Source organism: Trachemys scripta, chromosome 5, assembly GCF_013100865.1.
Source record: "Trachemys scripta elegans isolate TJP31775 chromosome 5, CAS_Tse_1.0, whole genome shotgun sequence".
Taxonomy (NCBI): domain Eukaryota; kingdom Metazoa; phylum Chordata; order Testudines; family Emydidae; genus Trachemys; species Trachemys scripta.
The window spans coordinates 132,362,601-132,376,691 of NC_048302.1; the positions used below are offsets into that span (position 1 = coordinate 132,362,601).

General features: G+C 44.9%; 1 protein-coding gene across 4 annotated transcripts in view; it reads right to left on the reverse strand.

Moving 5' to 3' along the window:
- Positions 1-1,382: 1,382 nt before the first annotated feature.
- Positions 1,383-14,091, reverse strand: part of UBOX5 (U-box domain containing 5) — a 33,357-nt gene continuing 20,648 nt past the window's right edge. For 2 of the 4 annotated variants that reach the window (XM_034771506.1, XM_034771504.1), the window contains exons 2-5: positions 12,259-12,362; positions 6,890-8,084; positions 3,471-3,653; positions 1,383-2,306 (exon numbers count right to left, since the gene is read on the reverse strand). In XM_034771506.1, coding sequence (XP_034627397.1) covers positions 2,101-2,306; positions 3,471-3,653; positions 6,890-8,084; positions 12,259-12,312 — 1,638 coding nt within the window. In that variant the 5' untranslated portion in view covers positions 12,313-12,362 and the 3' untranslated portion in view covers positions 1,383-2,100. The remainder of the gene's footprint in view (positions 2,307-3,470; positions 3,654-6,889; positions 8,085-12,258; positions 12,363-14,091) is intronic. The other 2 variants (XM_034771505.1, XM_034771507.1) reach the window with 2 other exon arrangements.

Genomic DNA, 14,091 nt, shown 5'->3' on the forward strand with positions numbered 1-14,091 from the left:
GAAGGGGTCAGTCAGGGTGGAACACAGGGGTCCCCAGTGGTCGTGAACTGAGGGAGCACAGAGCCCCCAGACAGGGGGGTGGGTGGGTGGGTGTGAGAGTCAATCTCCAAAAGGGAGAGATGAGGGCATAGGGTTGTGCCCTGAGGGAGGGAGCAGTGAGTATGGGAGGAGCAGCTGAGGGAGAACAGTCACTGGGGCAAGGATCCTGATGGAGGGGGAGCTGAAGAAGGGTGTGGGGCTAGGTGCAGCTAAGTGGGTCTTGGGGTCTGTTTGCCCTCAGAGAAGCAGGGAGCACCCTCACCTCTCCCTCGGAAGAGACTGGGGACAGATCCCACTCAGCTAATGCATTCTCTCAACTGACTAATCTGCTCTCTTCCTTCCTTCCCATCTCTCCTATTTTAGGGTAACTTACACCTTGATCCTGCAGTGAGGACCCATGTGTGCACAGGGGACTGCCCACCTAAAGTTCATGCCTTCATCAGATCGACAATGTGTGTACAGCACTTCATGTAAAGTGCAATAACATGCAGTTTTGTTCGATAGTGATTAAAATGAGCAATTTAAAATGACATTCTACTTTAATGTTGTTTTGCTGTTTGGTCTTCTGTAATGTAATTTAAATGAAAATCGAGGATTATAACTGAAATGCATGGTATTGGTTACCAAGTATTTGTAAGTTAATTTTCATGTGTTTAGGTTTAAGAAATTCTCAATAGTTATTGTGACTTTTCTGTATTGTAGTTTAAATGAATTATTACTCAGAGTTCTGTATTAATATGACTAGTAAGGAATCTATTTGTCAAAAAACATTTCCTGACTTTTTTTTTTTGGTCTGTATAGTTACAGACATATTTGCTGACAGCTATTTTGGAACAAGATTACCAAAATTGAAACTGGTGTGATTATATTGTGTTATATGCAGAATTTTATTGTTATAGTCAATATTGTTATATGTAGAATTTTACTGTGTTACATGCAGAATTTTAAAATACTGTGTGCAGAATTTTTAACTTTTTGATGCAGAATTCCCGTAGGAGTAATATTAGCAAACCCCTCCAATATCCATTTGTTCCCAAAATATCCAGGATATGCCGGTGACAGAAGGTATCCAAGCAATTTTCCTGAGTGCCTTTTCTCAGCAGATATCTGCAAACTGCAGCCCCATGGATTTACACATATGAATATCAATTTTTAAAGTCCGTATAGACCGCAGAGTAGGTTACTGTGATCACCCCTTTGAAAACATATGGCTCTGGGGAGAATATTCCTTTGTATCGACTTGGTTTTTTCCCTTCACTTTTAGACTGAGCTCTGAAAAGAAACTCACAAGGCGAGAGCATTAGGAAGACTTACAAAGAGACCAATTACAAGGCAGAAGAAAGTAATTGACTTTAACCATAATTTTATTAAGGCTTAAATGTCCATCAGCCAGACGGGAGCCGGTCCTGTCACATGACAAACAGAGTGACATTGTGTGTAATGCAATGGCTTTTCTACAAGTTGTATGAGCAGAATGAGATCATTGTCAGAGTTACTTACGCACTAACTCCAGCCCCTCTTTCCATTACTTACTGGCCTTCAGAACAGGTGACCTGTGTGCTCTTAGCACGGCTGGGAAATTGGAGGGAGTGGGGGCAGGAGAGGGGAGAAGTCAGGTAGCTTGCATGGATTCAATCACAAGGACTTCACGTGGCCCAGGACTGAACGGCTACTTGGCAAATAATGAAATGGTTTTAAATGACAGGGAAGCTAAACTCACAGTTCAAAAGGCACCTATGCTAACCACTGAGCCGTTGGAATGGTGGAGTGATGGTGCGTGATTGGATGGATGTCAGTTTCCTATAAATACATTTTCCTTGTTAAAGAAGCGTATGGCTTAATTATCCTTGTAACGCTTTGCTCTGGGGCAATGCTCTAACCTCCCCGCTACTTTGTAAGCATAAGAAGACAAAGTCCTCTTCAGAATTATGTGCACTCATCTGGCAAGCTCTTTAAAGGACCACGTCCTTGTACTATTCAATACAGGCAAGTAGAACAGCAGCGGCTCCAGCTCTCCTGGGGGCCTTTCAGCCAGCCATTTCAATAGCAGCGCGCAAGAAGTCAGAAGTGGACCCTCAGCACATCATGAGCGGAGACTGACCTTTTACAATTCATGCACAGTATCGTTAAGGACTTCTGCTTTTCAGCTAAGCAAGGACGACACAGGAGGTGGCCGCATGGAAGCTGGTAAACAGGCTCCATTTTGAAATAAGAAGAAAATGTTCTATTACAGGAAGCGCATCCTTGAACCGGGCTGCTATTGTGCTCTGGAAAGTTGAAAGAAGAAAGTTTTGTCAATGTTAATGCAAGTCAGTTGATACTACAGCAACCTTGGCAACATGGTACCTATTCCACACCTGAAACTCTGGCACAAGAGGTTAGACGTAAGCTATAAGCCCGATTCTGAGGTGAGGTGTACCTACAAGCAGCTGGAACTGCAAGCGCTCGCATTATCTTGGGAATGGGCCCTGTTTTCCTTATAACAAGCTACCATGTCCAAACTCCAAGGGTATTCCCCTTCTTCCTAGCATTACTGTTTGGGCAGACTATATCAAGGTGAAGTTTGGTACCGCCAGAATTTTATTGAGGGCGAAAGCTAGCAAAAGAATTCTCGCTTTTGTCTAGGCTAAAAATCACCCCCTTTTCAAACACTAGAATTTGAGTACTGTACTCAGTCTCCGTCAGACATTTGCACAAGTATCATACTCCACTGTATGAAGAACTTAACATATTTCCTTAAATACCACTTTGCTTTTCGTGCCCATAATCCCTAGAGCAGGCTATTCGGATTCCATCTCAATGGTGATAGCTTTAAAAGATAAACTAAAAAGCTCAACAGTGTAACACACTGCTAGGGAAACAGCTCAGATAACTGCACTCTCTATGGGAACTGCACGTGGTCCCGTCTCTTCCGAGGGCACAAGTTAGCGCCTAGCGTCTGATTTCTGACACAGAAAATGGGCAACAGCTTCATTCAGCTGACGAGGAAGGATGGTCTAGTGATCAGAGCGCTGACCTGCGATTCAGGAGACGCAGGTTCAATTCTCTGCTCTGGCACAGACTTCCTGTGTGACCTTGGGCAGATCACATAGCGTCTCTGTGCCTCGGTTCCCCATCTGTACAATGGGGATAATAGTACAGCTGTGCTTTGCCAGGGGGTTGGGAGAATAAAGTATTAAAGACTGGGAGGTATTCAGATGGTTACTGCTAAGTAAGACGTTTTAGGAGAAACTTCGGGTAGATTTACAAACTACTCTTTAGGTCAAAAGAAGGGAAAAATGTCAACAAAAAAGTCATTGAACAATCCAACCTGTGGAAGTTCAGGGTCCTTGCTAAATTATATTAATGCAAAACCTACAGACTACCATTGCTATATTCCTTTTCTAGGGCTTCCGAATGCCAAAAGTGAAACCAATCGGCTTGCTGCTTACCAGCTAGGGCATTTGCATTCCACGAACTGCTGCAACCCCCCTCGCTATGCAGCTGCTGCTGGCCTTTTATCAACCTAGCTGTAAATGATGGCCTAGAGCTGAGTGCAGAGGTCAAGGCAATGTCCAAGCTTTCGGACAGCTTCTGTTCATGAGAGACTGGACCTGCAGAGAGAGACATGAGATCTAGAAATAGCCACGGGGGGGAGGGAGGGGGAGAGGGAAGAGAAGGCATCAAGGGACAAAATAAATGCTGCTTCGCTACTAAACATATTTTTAATTTTGAAGGGATGATCTCAACATAAGACAAAAGCCCTTTTACTTCTCTTCAAAACCGTGCCTTAGGGCTGAGTTAACGCATGGCTGGCCACCTGTGAAGTTGGGATACGGATACCTCGCCCAGCTGGGTAGAGTGCTTTGAGATCTATGAAGGACAAGCCCAATATACATGCTACGATTTATTTATTTTTATTGCTTGGGGCTTACAAAGAGGACTAAGGGAGTTAGGTGCCTGAATGCCATTGACGTTTAGGCCCTGATCTTGCAAATGCTTATGTGTCTGGTTAAAGCCTGCACTTCAATGGCATTTAAGCACCTAACTCCTTTGAGCCCTTTTGAAAATCCCAATCACCCTTTCTTTACTTCTGCATTTCGCTCAGCTTGGCCAGCTGGTGCTAGACTGGTCAGTTTCACTTTCTGGTCTGTAGGCACTAGCTCAGTGCCATTGGTTTGGTTTCTAACGCTGATGGGGAATGTTTAAACGAAAAAGAAAATGCTGTTTTCATTTTCATATGGATACCCCTCCATTTTGTACTTTTGTTTGGTTTCAGAGACATAAATCTGAACTGGGGACATAAGCTAGAAGACCGTGTCTTGTCATCAGGGCCTGGAACCCTTTGGTTGCTTTGCAAGGTCTGGCAGCATTTCCCCCCTACATGGTCCCAAAGATCTAGTTTAGCTAAAGACCATGTATGAGTAGACTGGCATTACTGTGTGAATGGTTTGTTTAATAAATCTCCCTGGGGAGATCCTTTGACTATGGGTGCTCAGATACAGAGATGAAGGCTACAGAAGCTCAATAGATATGGGAAGAAGATTCTTGGGGGCAAGGATTCATTTACTGTGTGTATACACAGCACCTAGAACAATGGGGACCCAATCTCAGTTGAGGTCTCTAAGTGCTACTGTAATACAAAATAAATCGTCACGTTTTCTGAAGCCTGCTCTGAATCAACAAGCCCCAAACTCTGGGAGACTTCAGAGCTGAAGTGTGCGGCTTTGGCCCACCTTTGATATTTTCATGTACCTGCTGTGGACAAAGTTTCTCCATGCCACCTGCAGCCCAAATCCTATTTGGTTTATATTAAGCCTTTGCAGAATATATTAAAGAAAATTCAACTCAGCTCTTCAGGGAGACAATCCTTCTGTGTCCAACAGACACCCATATGCTGGGTGTTAACATTGCTGTACGTGGACCGGACTACCTCAACTTCACTGCCTCAGTGACTCTCCACTTCTCTTCAAACTTCCCCTGCCCACGTAGTCTCTTCTCCCTTGGTTATTCAACTTCACTTACCTCTCTTTATCGGCGATGTTATTAAATAACTCAGTAACTATGATTATGGCACACAACGGGTAAGAAAGATGCAGAGCAAAAGGGAGTTGTCTGCATATAAAGGGCTGTGCGTTCTGGAGCAAAGCCAGAGTGAGCCCAGGTTCAACACATTCTAGGTATTTCGGCACAAACAAGGAAGGAAATAAATATGCCAAGAAAAAATTAATTCTTTACATAACCGAGCATGCTTGGAGACAGCAGGCCTATCATCCCCCTTGTGCTAAGCTGCTCGTTAGAGGACAGAGAGACCGAACGCACTACCTGTTAGAGAATGAAAGAGCAGAAGCAGTAGGTCTCATTCTGGAGGGGCAAATGCATTTGTCTTGTGCTTTAACCCCAGAGCCATCCTGCCTCTCCCATCAGTGTAACTGCCTCAGCAGTTAAAAAGCTTGAGTGCGCTATCAATCCACGATCGCTGGAAGAGCTAGCCAGCGCCCCACGCCCAACGTACAGTGACAGGGAGCCCGAGAGGCTGCCTACATTACAGCAAGTACACCCCAGCCAGAGAACCCACACACAACATGGCTATCTCCTGGCTTGGTTGACAGTGACTGGTTGTAGCACAGAAGGGACCTAAGCTGTGTGGTAAAGCCTTGGATGATCAGTGGGACTGCTCACCGATCCAGGGGTGCAAGACTGGGCCCATAGCTGGTGACATGACAGTTGGCAAATGATTCACGAAGACTAGCTCGTGCCCAATGGCTCTGCTCACAGACATTTTCTAACAGTGTGAAAGCGGCCAATACCCGGGGGGGGGGGGGGGGGGGGGGGGGGGGAGAGGAGGGGGGGGGAAGATACCAGTGTCAAACTGCTACCCCCCGGACACTTGCTACAGCCCACTTTTAGCAACTGTAAAGGCTTCTTCTTTGGAAATGTCCTCTCTGGTTTAATCACCCACAGCCCATGTGTAGTGCCTTCCCCTGCAGCCTTTCAAGTGCTGTCCCTTGGCCTCTAGCACTTCACTGTGATTGGACACACACACACACACACACACACACACCCCCCACGTGCTCATTCTGCTATCCATTGGTTCTGAGGTTTTATGCTCCCTTGGCAGGGATGTCCATCAACACAAGCATTTAGTGTTATTGACTGGGATTTGACAAGTGCTTCTAAAGCTGTGCTGCGATAAATAAGTGCCACTTGGGGGAGAACCGTTAGGAGCATAAGCAGCAGAAGGGTCAGTAGGAGCACATTTGTGATCGCAGTGATCTGTGTAAGCAGCCCACACATGATCCTACAAACCAGTTCATTCGGCGCAGGGAAGACATTTGAGGGTTTTTCCCCCATTAAGGGGGCGACGGGCCAGCAGATTGTGGGCCTGGGCTAGTAGAATCCCAATAATTTTTTTGCACAGGCTGCAAGAGAGATGATTTTCCAGCACAGCAAAACTTGTCAATGAACTGAAAATAATGGGGACAAAGGAAATAAAAGACTAATGGAAAAATTAAGTGATCTGAATCAATTATGGGCAAATAAATGGTGTAGATTGACATAGGCAGAACAATGCGGTCAGGGACTGAAAAAACAACCACCATAAAACAGAAGTAAAATCTGGCTATGAAATAAAGAACGTACTGGGTAGAGGAAAGGGGAAAATCAGACATGAATGACATGCTAAAACCATTTCCATAATGTTTGGCAGGAGTAAAAGACAACAGCCTCAAAAAGCGCTCCTAGGTTTTGGTGTGAGAATCTGCAGGAGATGTGAGGATTAAGTGAAATCACATTTGGGTTGGTGTGTGGGACTCTGGTCCTGGGAGACGAGGAAGGTGAAGAAACAATGAGAATTAGGGAAGCGAGATACCTGTCGAACAGTCCATTTGGGCCAAATGCGAGTCACTCTCAGTTTTCATTTTTTTAGCACTGGTCTCTGAGGTAGACATGGCTAGTAAGTTTGTGGTAGAAAAATAGGAGGGTTCTACGTGATTGCTGTAATCAGGGCTTTGCTCCATGCAGTCCATTTTCCTTTTCAGAGAGGACATGGTTAGGGAAGAAGGTGTGACCATCCCTAAGACCTGAGCCCTCCCAAGGAGGTTGGTGCCTGGAATGCTGTGCTGTAATAGGAAGTGGTCTATCCTCGCCTTTAGAGAGGGGTGAGGGAGGGGCTGGGAGTGTTGGCTAAAGGCAACCCCAGTGAAAGGATCGCTGGGCACCCGACCCCAGGAAGCCTCACTCCGGTTGCATTTCTCCAAAGTGCTCTGGTCGATCACCTTGCCAGACGGCAGCAGCATTGGGAAGGGCATTATCTCCAGAGTGATAGGGTCCAAGAACTCTTCAGGGATATCCTGAACAACATCGACTAGCTTCTGGAGACTCTGCTGTTCGCTGTTGGAGTTGCTTAAGGGCACACACTCGCTTTCCATTGGTAAAATGAAACTGGCACTCTGACCGCCCAAGCCCTGAGCCAGGCACTCAGAGGCCACTCGGAACACGCTGTCCATCACTTCCTGCGGGCATGACTTGGCTGGCTGCCCCCAGACCTCCAGTCTTTTAATGCAAGGGAGGCCACCTCCTGCTACATGGGAGATGCAAATTTTTAAGTGTGATACATTGCTCAGTGAGGCAGGGCCTTTATTCCATAGGTCATGAGATGCAGAACCAGGGTAGAAGACAGCTTCCATCTGATGGAAAGGAGGCCTTGGCTTGAAGCCTCTGTGGCTGAACGTCACTTTGCTTTGATTTTTTAGAACGGCTTTGCCCACTAGTGTGAAAACGTCTTTGTCCGACACAGGCTGACCGGCCAGACCTGAGAACTGAGACTCCGGGCTGTTCCAAGAGCTTTTGTTCAATGAGGTAGACGTGTAAATGTCCAGCCCCGTGAAATTCTGATACCCACCCGATGAGATGTCTATGTTAATCCTGCAGATTTCTATGTTGAAGGGAAAGGAGAGAGTAACATGAACCGGGGGCTTGATGAAATATTCACTGCGAAAGCCCCGGTTTCTCTTTGCAAGGTCTTCAGAGATGAGGTTCTCAACTTCATAACCATCAGCAGAAATCTGTGTTTAAAGAGAAAGGAAAGGATACTGGGCTTGATTTGACCCAAAAGAGGAAAGTGAGTTTGCAACCACTTTTATAGTATTTGCGAGACAAAATGTAAATGAGGCATTAAATGATCAGCGGTGAATAACAAAACTTAAAGGATGAGCTGTGCTCTCTTGATTTTACTCCCCAGAGCATGTGTGTCCCTGAGTTGTTATTCTAGGGGTGCTGGGCTCTGCAAACCCATTTGGTACAGTAATGTTGCTCAAAATGTTAGAAGCATTCACCAATTATAACAGTGCCTCTTTAAGGGAATGAGAATTTAATTGAAAACATTTATTGTAAAGGATTTTGCCATAAATTCATTCTAGGCTAAAATATGGAGGAGAGGCTAAATTCAGCCCTGCTGTAAGAGCAGGCAACTCCATTGACTTAACTGGAGTCACAGACCAGCAATGTAATCAACCCCATCTAGGAAGGGCTTTAAATACTGTGTAAATAAATGTTGCGTTTTTCACAGGACAAAACCCAGGTTCTCTTGTTTTTGAGATGCAGTTTGGGGAGGCCTTGCCATTCAAAATAGGCTTTGACTTAAGAACTGGATAATCTCTAAGGATTTCTATGACTCCAAGAATCAAACACTAAAACTCAACTCATTATTATAAGTAGTTTGACACCTTAGAAAGAAAAATGGGAAAGTGTTTCACATTTTACTGAGCCACAGGGAATTTTCTGGTGGGAGAGAGAAAAAAGTATCTGTTGAGGGGGGTGGGGGTGGGAGAGGGGAAGAGGAGGGATAGCTCAGTGGTTTAAGTATTGGCCTGCTAAACCCACGGTTGTGAGCTCAATCCTTGAAGGGGCCATTTAGGGATCTGGGGCCACACACACACACACAAAAAAAGGTTGGGGATTGGTCCTGCTTTGAGCAGGAGGTTGGACTAGATGACCTCCTGAGGTCCCTTCCAACCTTATGATTCTATAAAATTAAAATATTGACTATGTAAGCACTCGAATAATGCAAATATTACCACCTTTCATCTGAAGATCTCAGAACTAATTAACACTCAGAACTCCCCTATGAGGTGTAACAGTTTTATGATACCAATTTTACAGAGAGGTTAACAGAAGCAGAGAAAGGATAAAGGGCCAAATTTTTCAGAGTGACCTCCTAACTGGGGGCCCAACCTGAAATACCTTAGCACTGATTTTTAGCAGTGATGAGCACCCACAACTCGAAACGAAGTCAACAGGAGTTGCAGGTGATGGTACACTTCCTAGTACAAGTGCTGGAGGAACCAACTAGGGGCTGTGCTCCTCTTGACCTGCTGCTCACAAACAGGGAAGAATTGGTAGGGGAAGTGTAAGTGGGTGGTAACCTAGGCAGCAGTGACCATGAGATGGTCGGGTTCAGGATCCTCACAAAAGGAAGAAAGGAGAGTAGCAAAATACGGACCCTGGACTTCAGAAAAGCAGACAGACTCCCTTAGCGAACTGATGGGCAGGATCCCCTGGGAGGCTAATATGAGGGGGGAAAGGAGTCCAGGAGAACTGTCTGTATCTTAAAGAATCCTTATTGAGGACACAGGAACAAACCATCCATATGTGCAGAAAGAATAGCAAATATGGCAGGCGACCAGCTTGGCTTAACAGAGAAATCTTCAGTGAGCTTAAACTCAAAAAGAAAGCTTACAAGAAGTGGAAATGTGGATAGATGACTAGGGAGGAGTATAAAAATATTGCTAGCGCATGTAGGTGTGTAATCAGGAAGGCTAAGGAACAACTGGAGTTGCCGCTAGCAAAGGATGTGAAGGGTAACAAGAAGGGTTTCTATAGGTATGTTAGCAACAAGAAGGTGGTCAGGGAAAGTGTGGGTCCCTTACTGAATGGGGGAGGCAACATAGTGACAGATGATGTGGAAAAAGCTGAAGTACTCAATGCTTTTTTTGCCTCTGTCTTCACAGACAAGGTCAGCTCCCAGACTGCTGCACTGGGCAACACAGTATGGGGAGGAGGTGAGCAGCCCCCAGTGGTGAAAGAACAGGTTAAGGACTATTTAGAAAAGCTGGACATGCACAAGTCCATGGGTCTAGCTCTAATGCATCTGAGGGTGCTGAGGGAGTTGGCTGATGTGATTTCAAAGATAATGGCCAATGGCTCTGCAAATTTGTGGTGATTGGGGGATGTCCCGGACGATTGGAAAAAGTACCCATCTTTAAAAAAGGGAAGAAAGAGAACCCGGGGAACTATAGACTGGTCAGCCTCACTTCAGTTCCTGGCAAAACCATGGAGCAGGTCCTCAAGGAATCCATTTTGAAGCACTTGGAGAGAGGAAGGTGATCAGGAACTGTCAACATGGATTCACCAACAGCAAGTCATGCCTGACCAACCTGATTGCCTTCTATGATGAGATAACTGACTCTATAGATATGGGGAAAGCGGTTGATGTGATATACCTTGACTTTAGCAAAGCTTTTGATACAGTCTCTCACAGTATTCTTGCCGGCAAGTTAAAGTAGTATGGACTGGATGAATGGACTATAAGGTGGATAGAAAGCTGGCTAGATTGTCGGGCTCAACGGGTAGCGATCAACGGCTCGATGTCTAGTTGGCAGCTGGTATCAAGTGGAGTGTCCCAGGGGGCGGTCCTGGGGCCGGTTTTGTTCAACAACTTTATTAATGATCTGGATGATGGGATGAATTGCACCCTCAGCAAGTTCACAGATGACACTAAGCTGGGGGAAGAGGTAGATATGCTGGAGGGTAGGAATAGGGTCCAGAGTGATCTAGACAAATTGAAGGATTGGGCCTAGAGAAATCTGATGAGGTTCAATAAGGACAAGTGCAGAGTCCTGCACTTAGGAAGGAAGAATCCCATGCACCGTCACAGGCTGGGGACCAACTGGCTAAGCAGCAGTTCTGCAGAAAAGGATCTGGGGATTACAGTGGACGAGAAGCTGGATATGAGTCACCAGTGTGCTCTTGTTGCCAAAAAGGCCAACGGCATATTGGGCTGCATTAGCAGGAGCATTGCCAGCAGATCGAGGGAAGTGATTATTCCCATCTATTCGGCACTGGTGAGGCCACACCTGGAGTATTGTGTCCAGTTTTGGGCCCCCCACTACAGAAGGGATGTGGACAAATTGAAGAGAGTCCAGTGGAGAGCAACGAAAATGATCAGGGGGCTGGGGCACATGACTTACGAGGAGAGGCTGAGGGAACTGGGGCGTTTTAGTCTGCAGAAGAGAAGAGCGAGGGGGGATTTGATAGCTGCTTTCAACTACCTGAAGGGGGGTTCCAAAGAGGATGGAGCTCGGCTGTTCTCAGTGGTGGCAGATGACAGAACAAGAAGCAATGGTCTCAAGTTGCAGTGGGGGAGGTCTAGGTTGGATATTAGGAAACACTATTTCACTAGGAGGGTGGTGAAGCACTGGAATGGGTGACCTAGGGAGGTGGTGGAATCTCCATCCTTAGAGGTTTTTAAGGCCCGGCTTGATAAAGCCCTGGCTGGGATGATTTAGTTGAGGTTGCTCGTGCTTTGAGCAGGGGATTGGACTAGATGATGTCCTGAGGTCTCTTCCAACCCTAATATTCTCTGATTACCCTAAATTAGCAGATGCAGAAAAAGAACCCAGGAGTCCTAACTCACCATTATACCACAAGACCCCAATTCTTTGCAATAAGGCTGGTTTGCTTTGAAGATTTGAGTCTTGAAGATTTGAAGGGCTTTCACAAAACAAAAAAAAAATTATAAATTAAAAATAAATTTTCAAGCCTCCAAGCAGTTCCATCCAGTTTTGCACAATTAAAAAATCCTGTTATGTTTTTGCTGTAACCTACCTGACCATGGCCCTTTAAGTGTGATGCCACAAGAGCATCTCTCTGCACATTACACGGAGATAATTCCAACAGACACTGCTCAGGTGTTTCCTGATCTATTTTGCCACAGAGTCTGGTGAGTAAAATTGGTTGTGTTTTCTTAGAAAAGATTTGCAGGAGCATCTGAGAATGCTCTTAATTAAGGAAACATTGCCACATTATCTCAGACACAAATGATGTAGTGAGTGAGCACTCCTTTGTCTACTCTGTCCAGCAGAGGCAAGGACTGCTTATTCTTTCCATCTAACCAAGGGATACCAGAGCTGACCCTCTATGCCTTAAATTGCAGCAAACACAATGCTTTTTTATTTTTACCTTGTTGCAGTGAATTCTTGGCTTGAACTGTGGGAGGCAGATGTTTATCACCATATTTGCAGTTTGAGGGCTCACCTTCCAAGCATCAGAGTCAGCTGGTAAAACTAAAGGCAAAAGCAAAACACAAATGTTAGTGAACGGTGGAAAATAGGAGACTCTTGTGTAAAACAGTTCCTGAGTCACAGGTGAATTGCAAGTCTGACTGCTCACAAAATGCAGTTCAAATTCAAGTGAGTGAGGCTTTTAGCAACTCAAGAGAAACCCAAGTGAGTGTGTCATGGGCGATTCTGGGTTAAGATGCAAGATCAAGTTAAAGTCATTCACGATTCAAAGGAGAAAAACATCTGAGAAGGAAGCCTAGGGGACGAGTGTTTTTATGCAAAGTTCTCATTTGTAAATAAACCGGTGATTAGATGCAAGCCTTCTCAAAGGGGAGTGTGCTCTAGAGAGGAAGAGTTTGGTAGGGACTTAGTCCTTGCCCTGCCATCCATTCAACCTGAGGGAGATTTTCAAAGGTGCCTAACTCTCAGCAGCCTAATTCCCCTTTGTGTCTTTGCAAATCTTCCCTGCTCAGACCTTGGTCAAATCACTTAACCACTCTGACACATAGTTTACATGATGCCCCCTAGGCAGCATGGCCTAGGGACTAGACCATGGTTTAGGAGTCAGAAGACCTATTCTTGTCTCTGCCATCAACTTGCTGCGTGACCTTGAGCAAATCATTTCACATCTCTGTCCTTGTTTCCTCTTCCATCCTGTGCCTGTCTTGTCTATTTAGGTTGTAAACAAGCTGGGGGGTAGAAACGGTCTATGTGGTAGTAAAAGCACAACAGGATGTGAGGTCTCATCCAAGGGATCTAGCTGTTACTATAATATAAATAAGTAACAATGCACAATGGTGTTGCAAGGTTAAATGTTTCTAAATGCTTTGAATCCTCAGATGAAAGTTACTCTTGAATGCAAAATTAATAATCATTATTTAGTAGCTGCTCTCTGTTATCCAACAGATCACTGGGTGCTTTAGGGAGATCAACAACATTCTGAGCCCTGATCAAGTCAACTCTTTCAAACATGTTCAGAAAAGGAAGCCAAGAGAACACACCATCTTTTGCATTCAAAGAACTAAACAAACAGGTTAGACACGATTCTTTTTTAAAATAAGATTCTCTGTAAAGTAAGAATTTTAACCTCCTAAACAAGGTGTAAACCTCATTGCTTGGAGCAATCTTGTAATCACATACTTCCAACTTCTATCAAGAAAAAGGAGCCCTTTCAATGATTTCCAATGGAGGGTATTTGTTCAGCCTAACTGGATTTTTGCAAGCTCTTTTAGGTGTACAATGGGATTATAAAATGAACTGAGGTCAGGTCAGTGTGTAATGCTTCCTATACCTGTCTAGTAAACATGCGAGCATAATGCAGCCGGAACACTGATTAAGTGCAGATGTCAGAATACAGATAAATGGTGACATTGGCTCTAAAGTCCAAATTCAACGTAAAAAAATATCTCAAGCCACCCATGAAAGGGTGAGTTTGAAGCTTATGTTACCAATGCCTGCCTGATTGTTTTTGGTGGATCAGGCTTTGTGTGTTAAAAGAAGACCAGTGTGCTCTCATGTAATAAATGTTAATTTCACGTAAGATAAACAGAGAAGCATTTTCAAGTCTCTATTTATTTTAAAAGTGTCAGGTCTGCCATCTAGAGCAGTGCCAGGCTTGCTGCTGGAAATACCATCTCTCGAAATGTAGAGCTCTCTGTACATCTGTCCATTCCTGATCATTCAAGATCTCACGGAACTTTTGGCCCATCCAGTTCAGCAACCCATCTTTGGC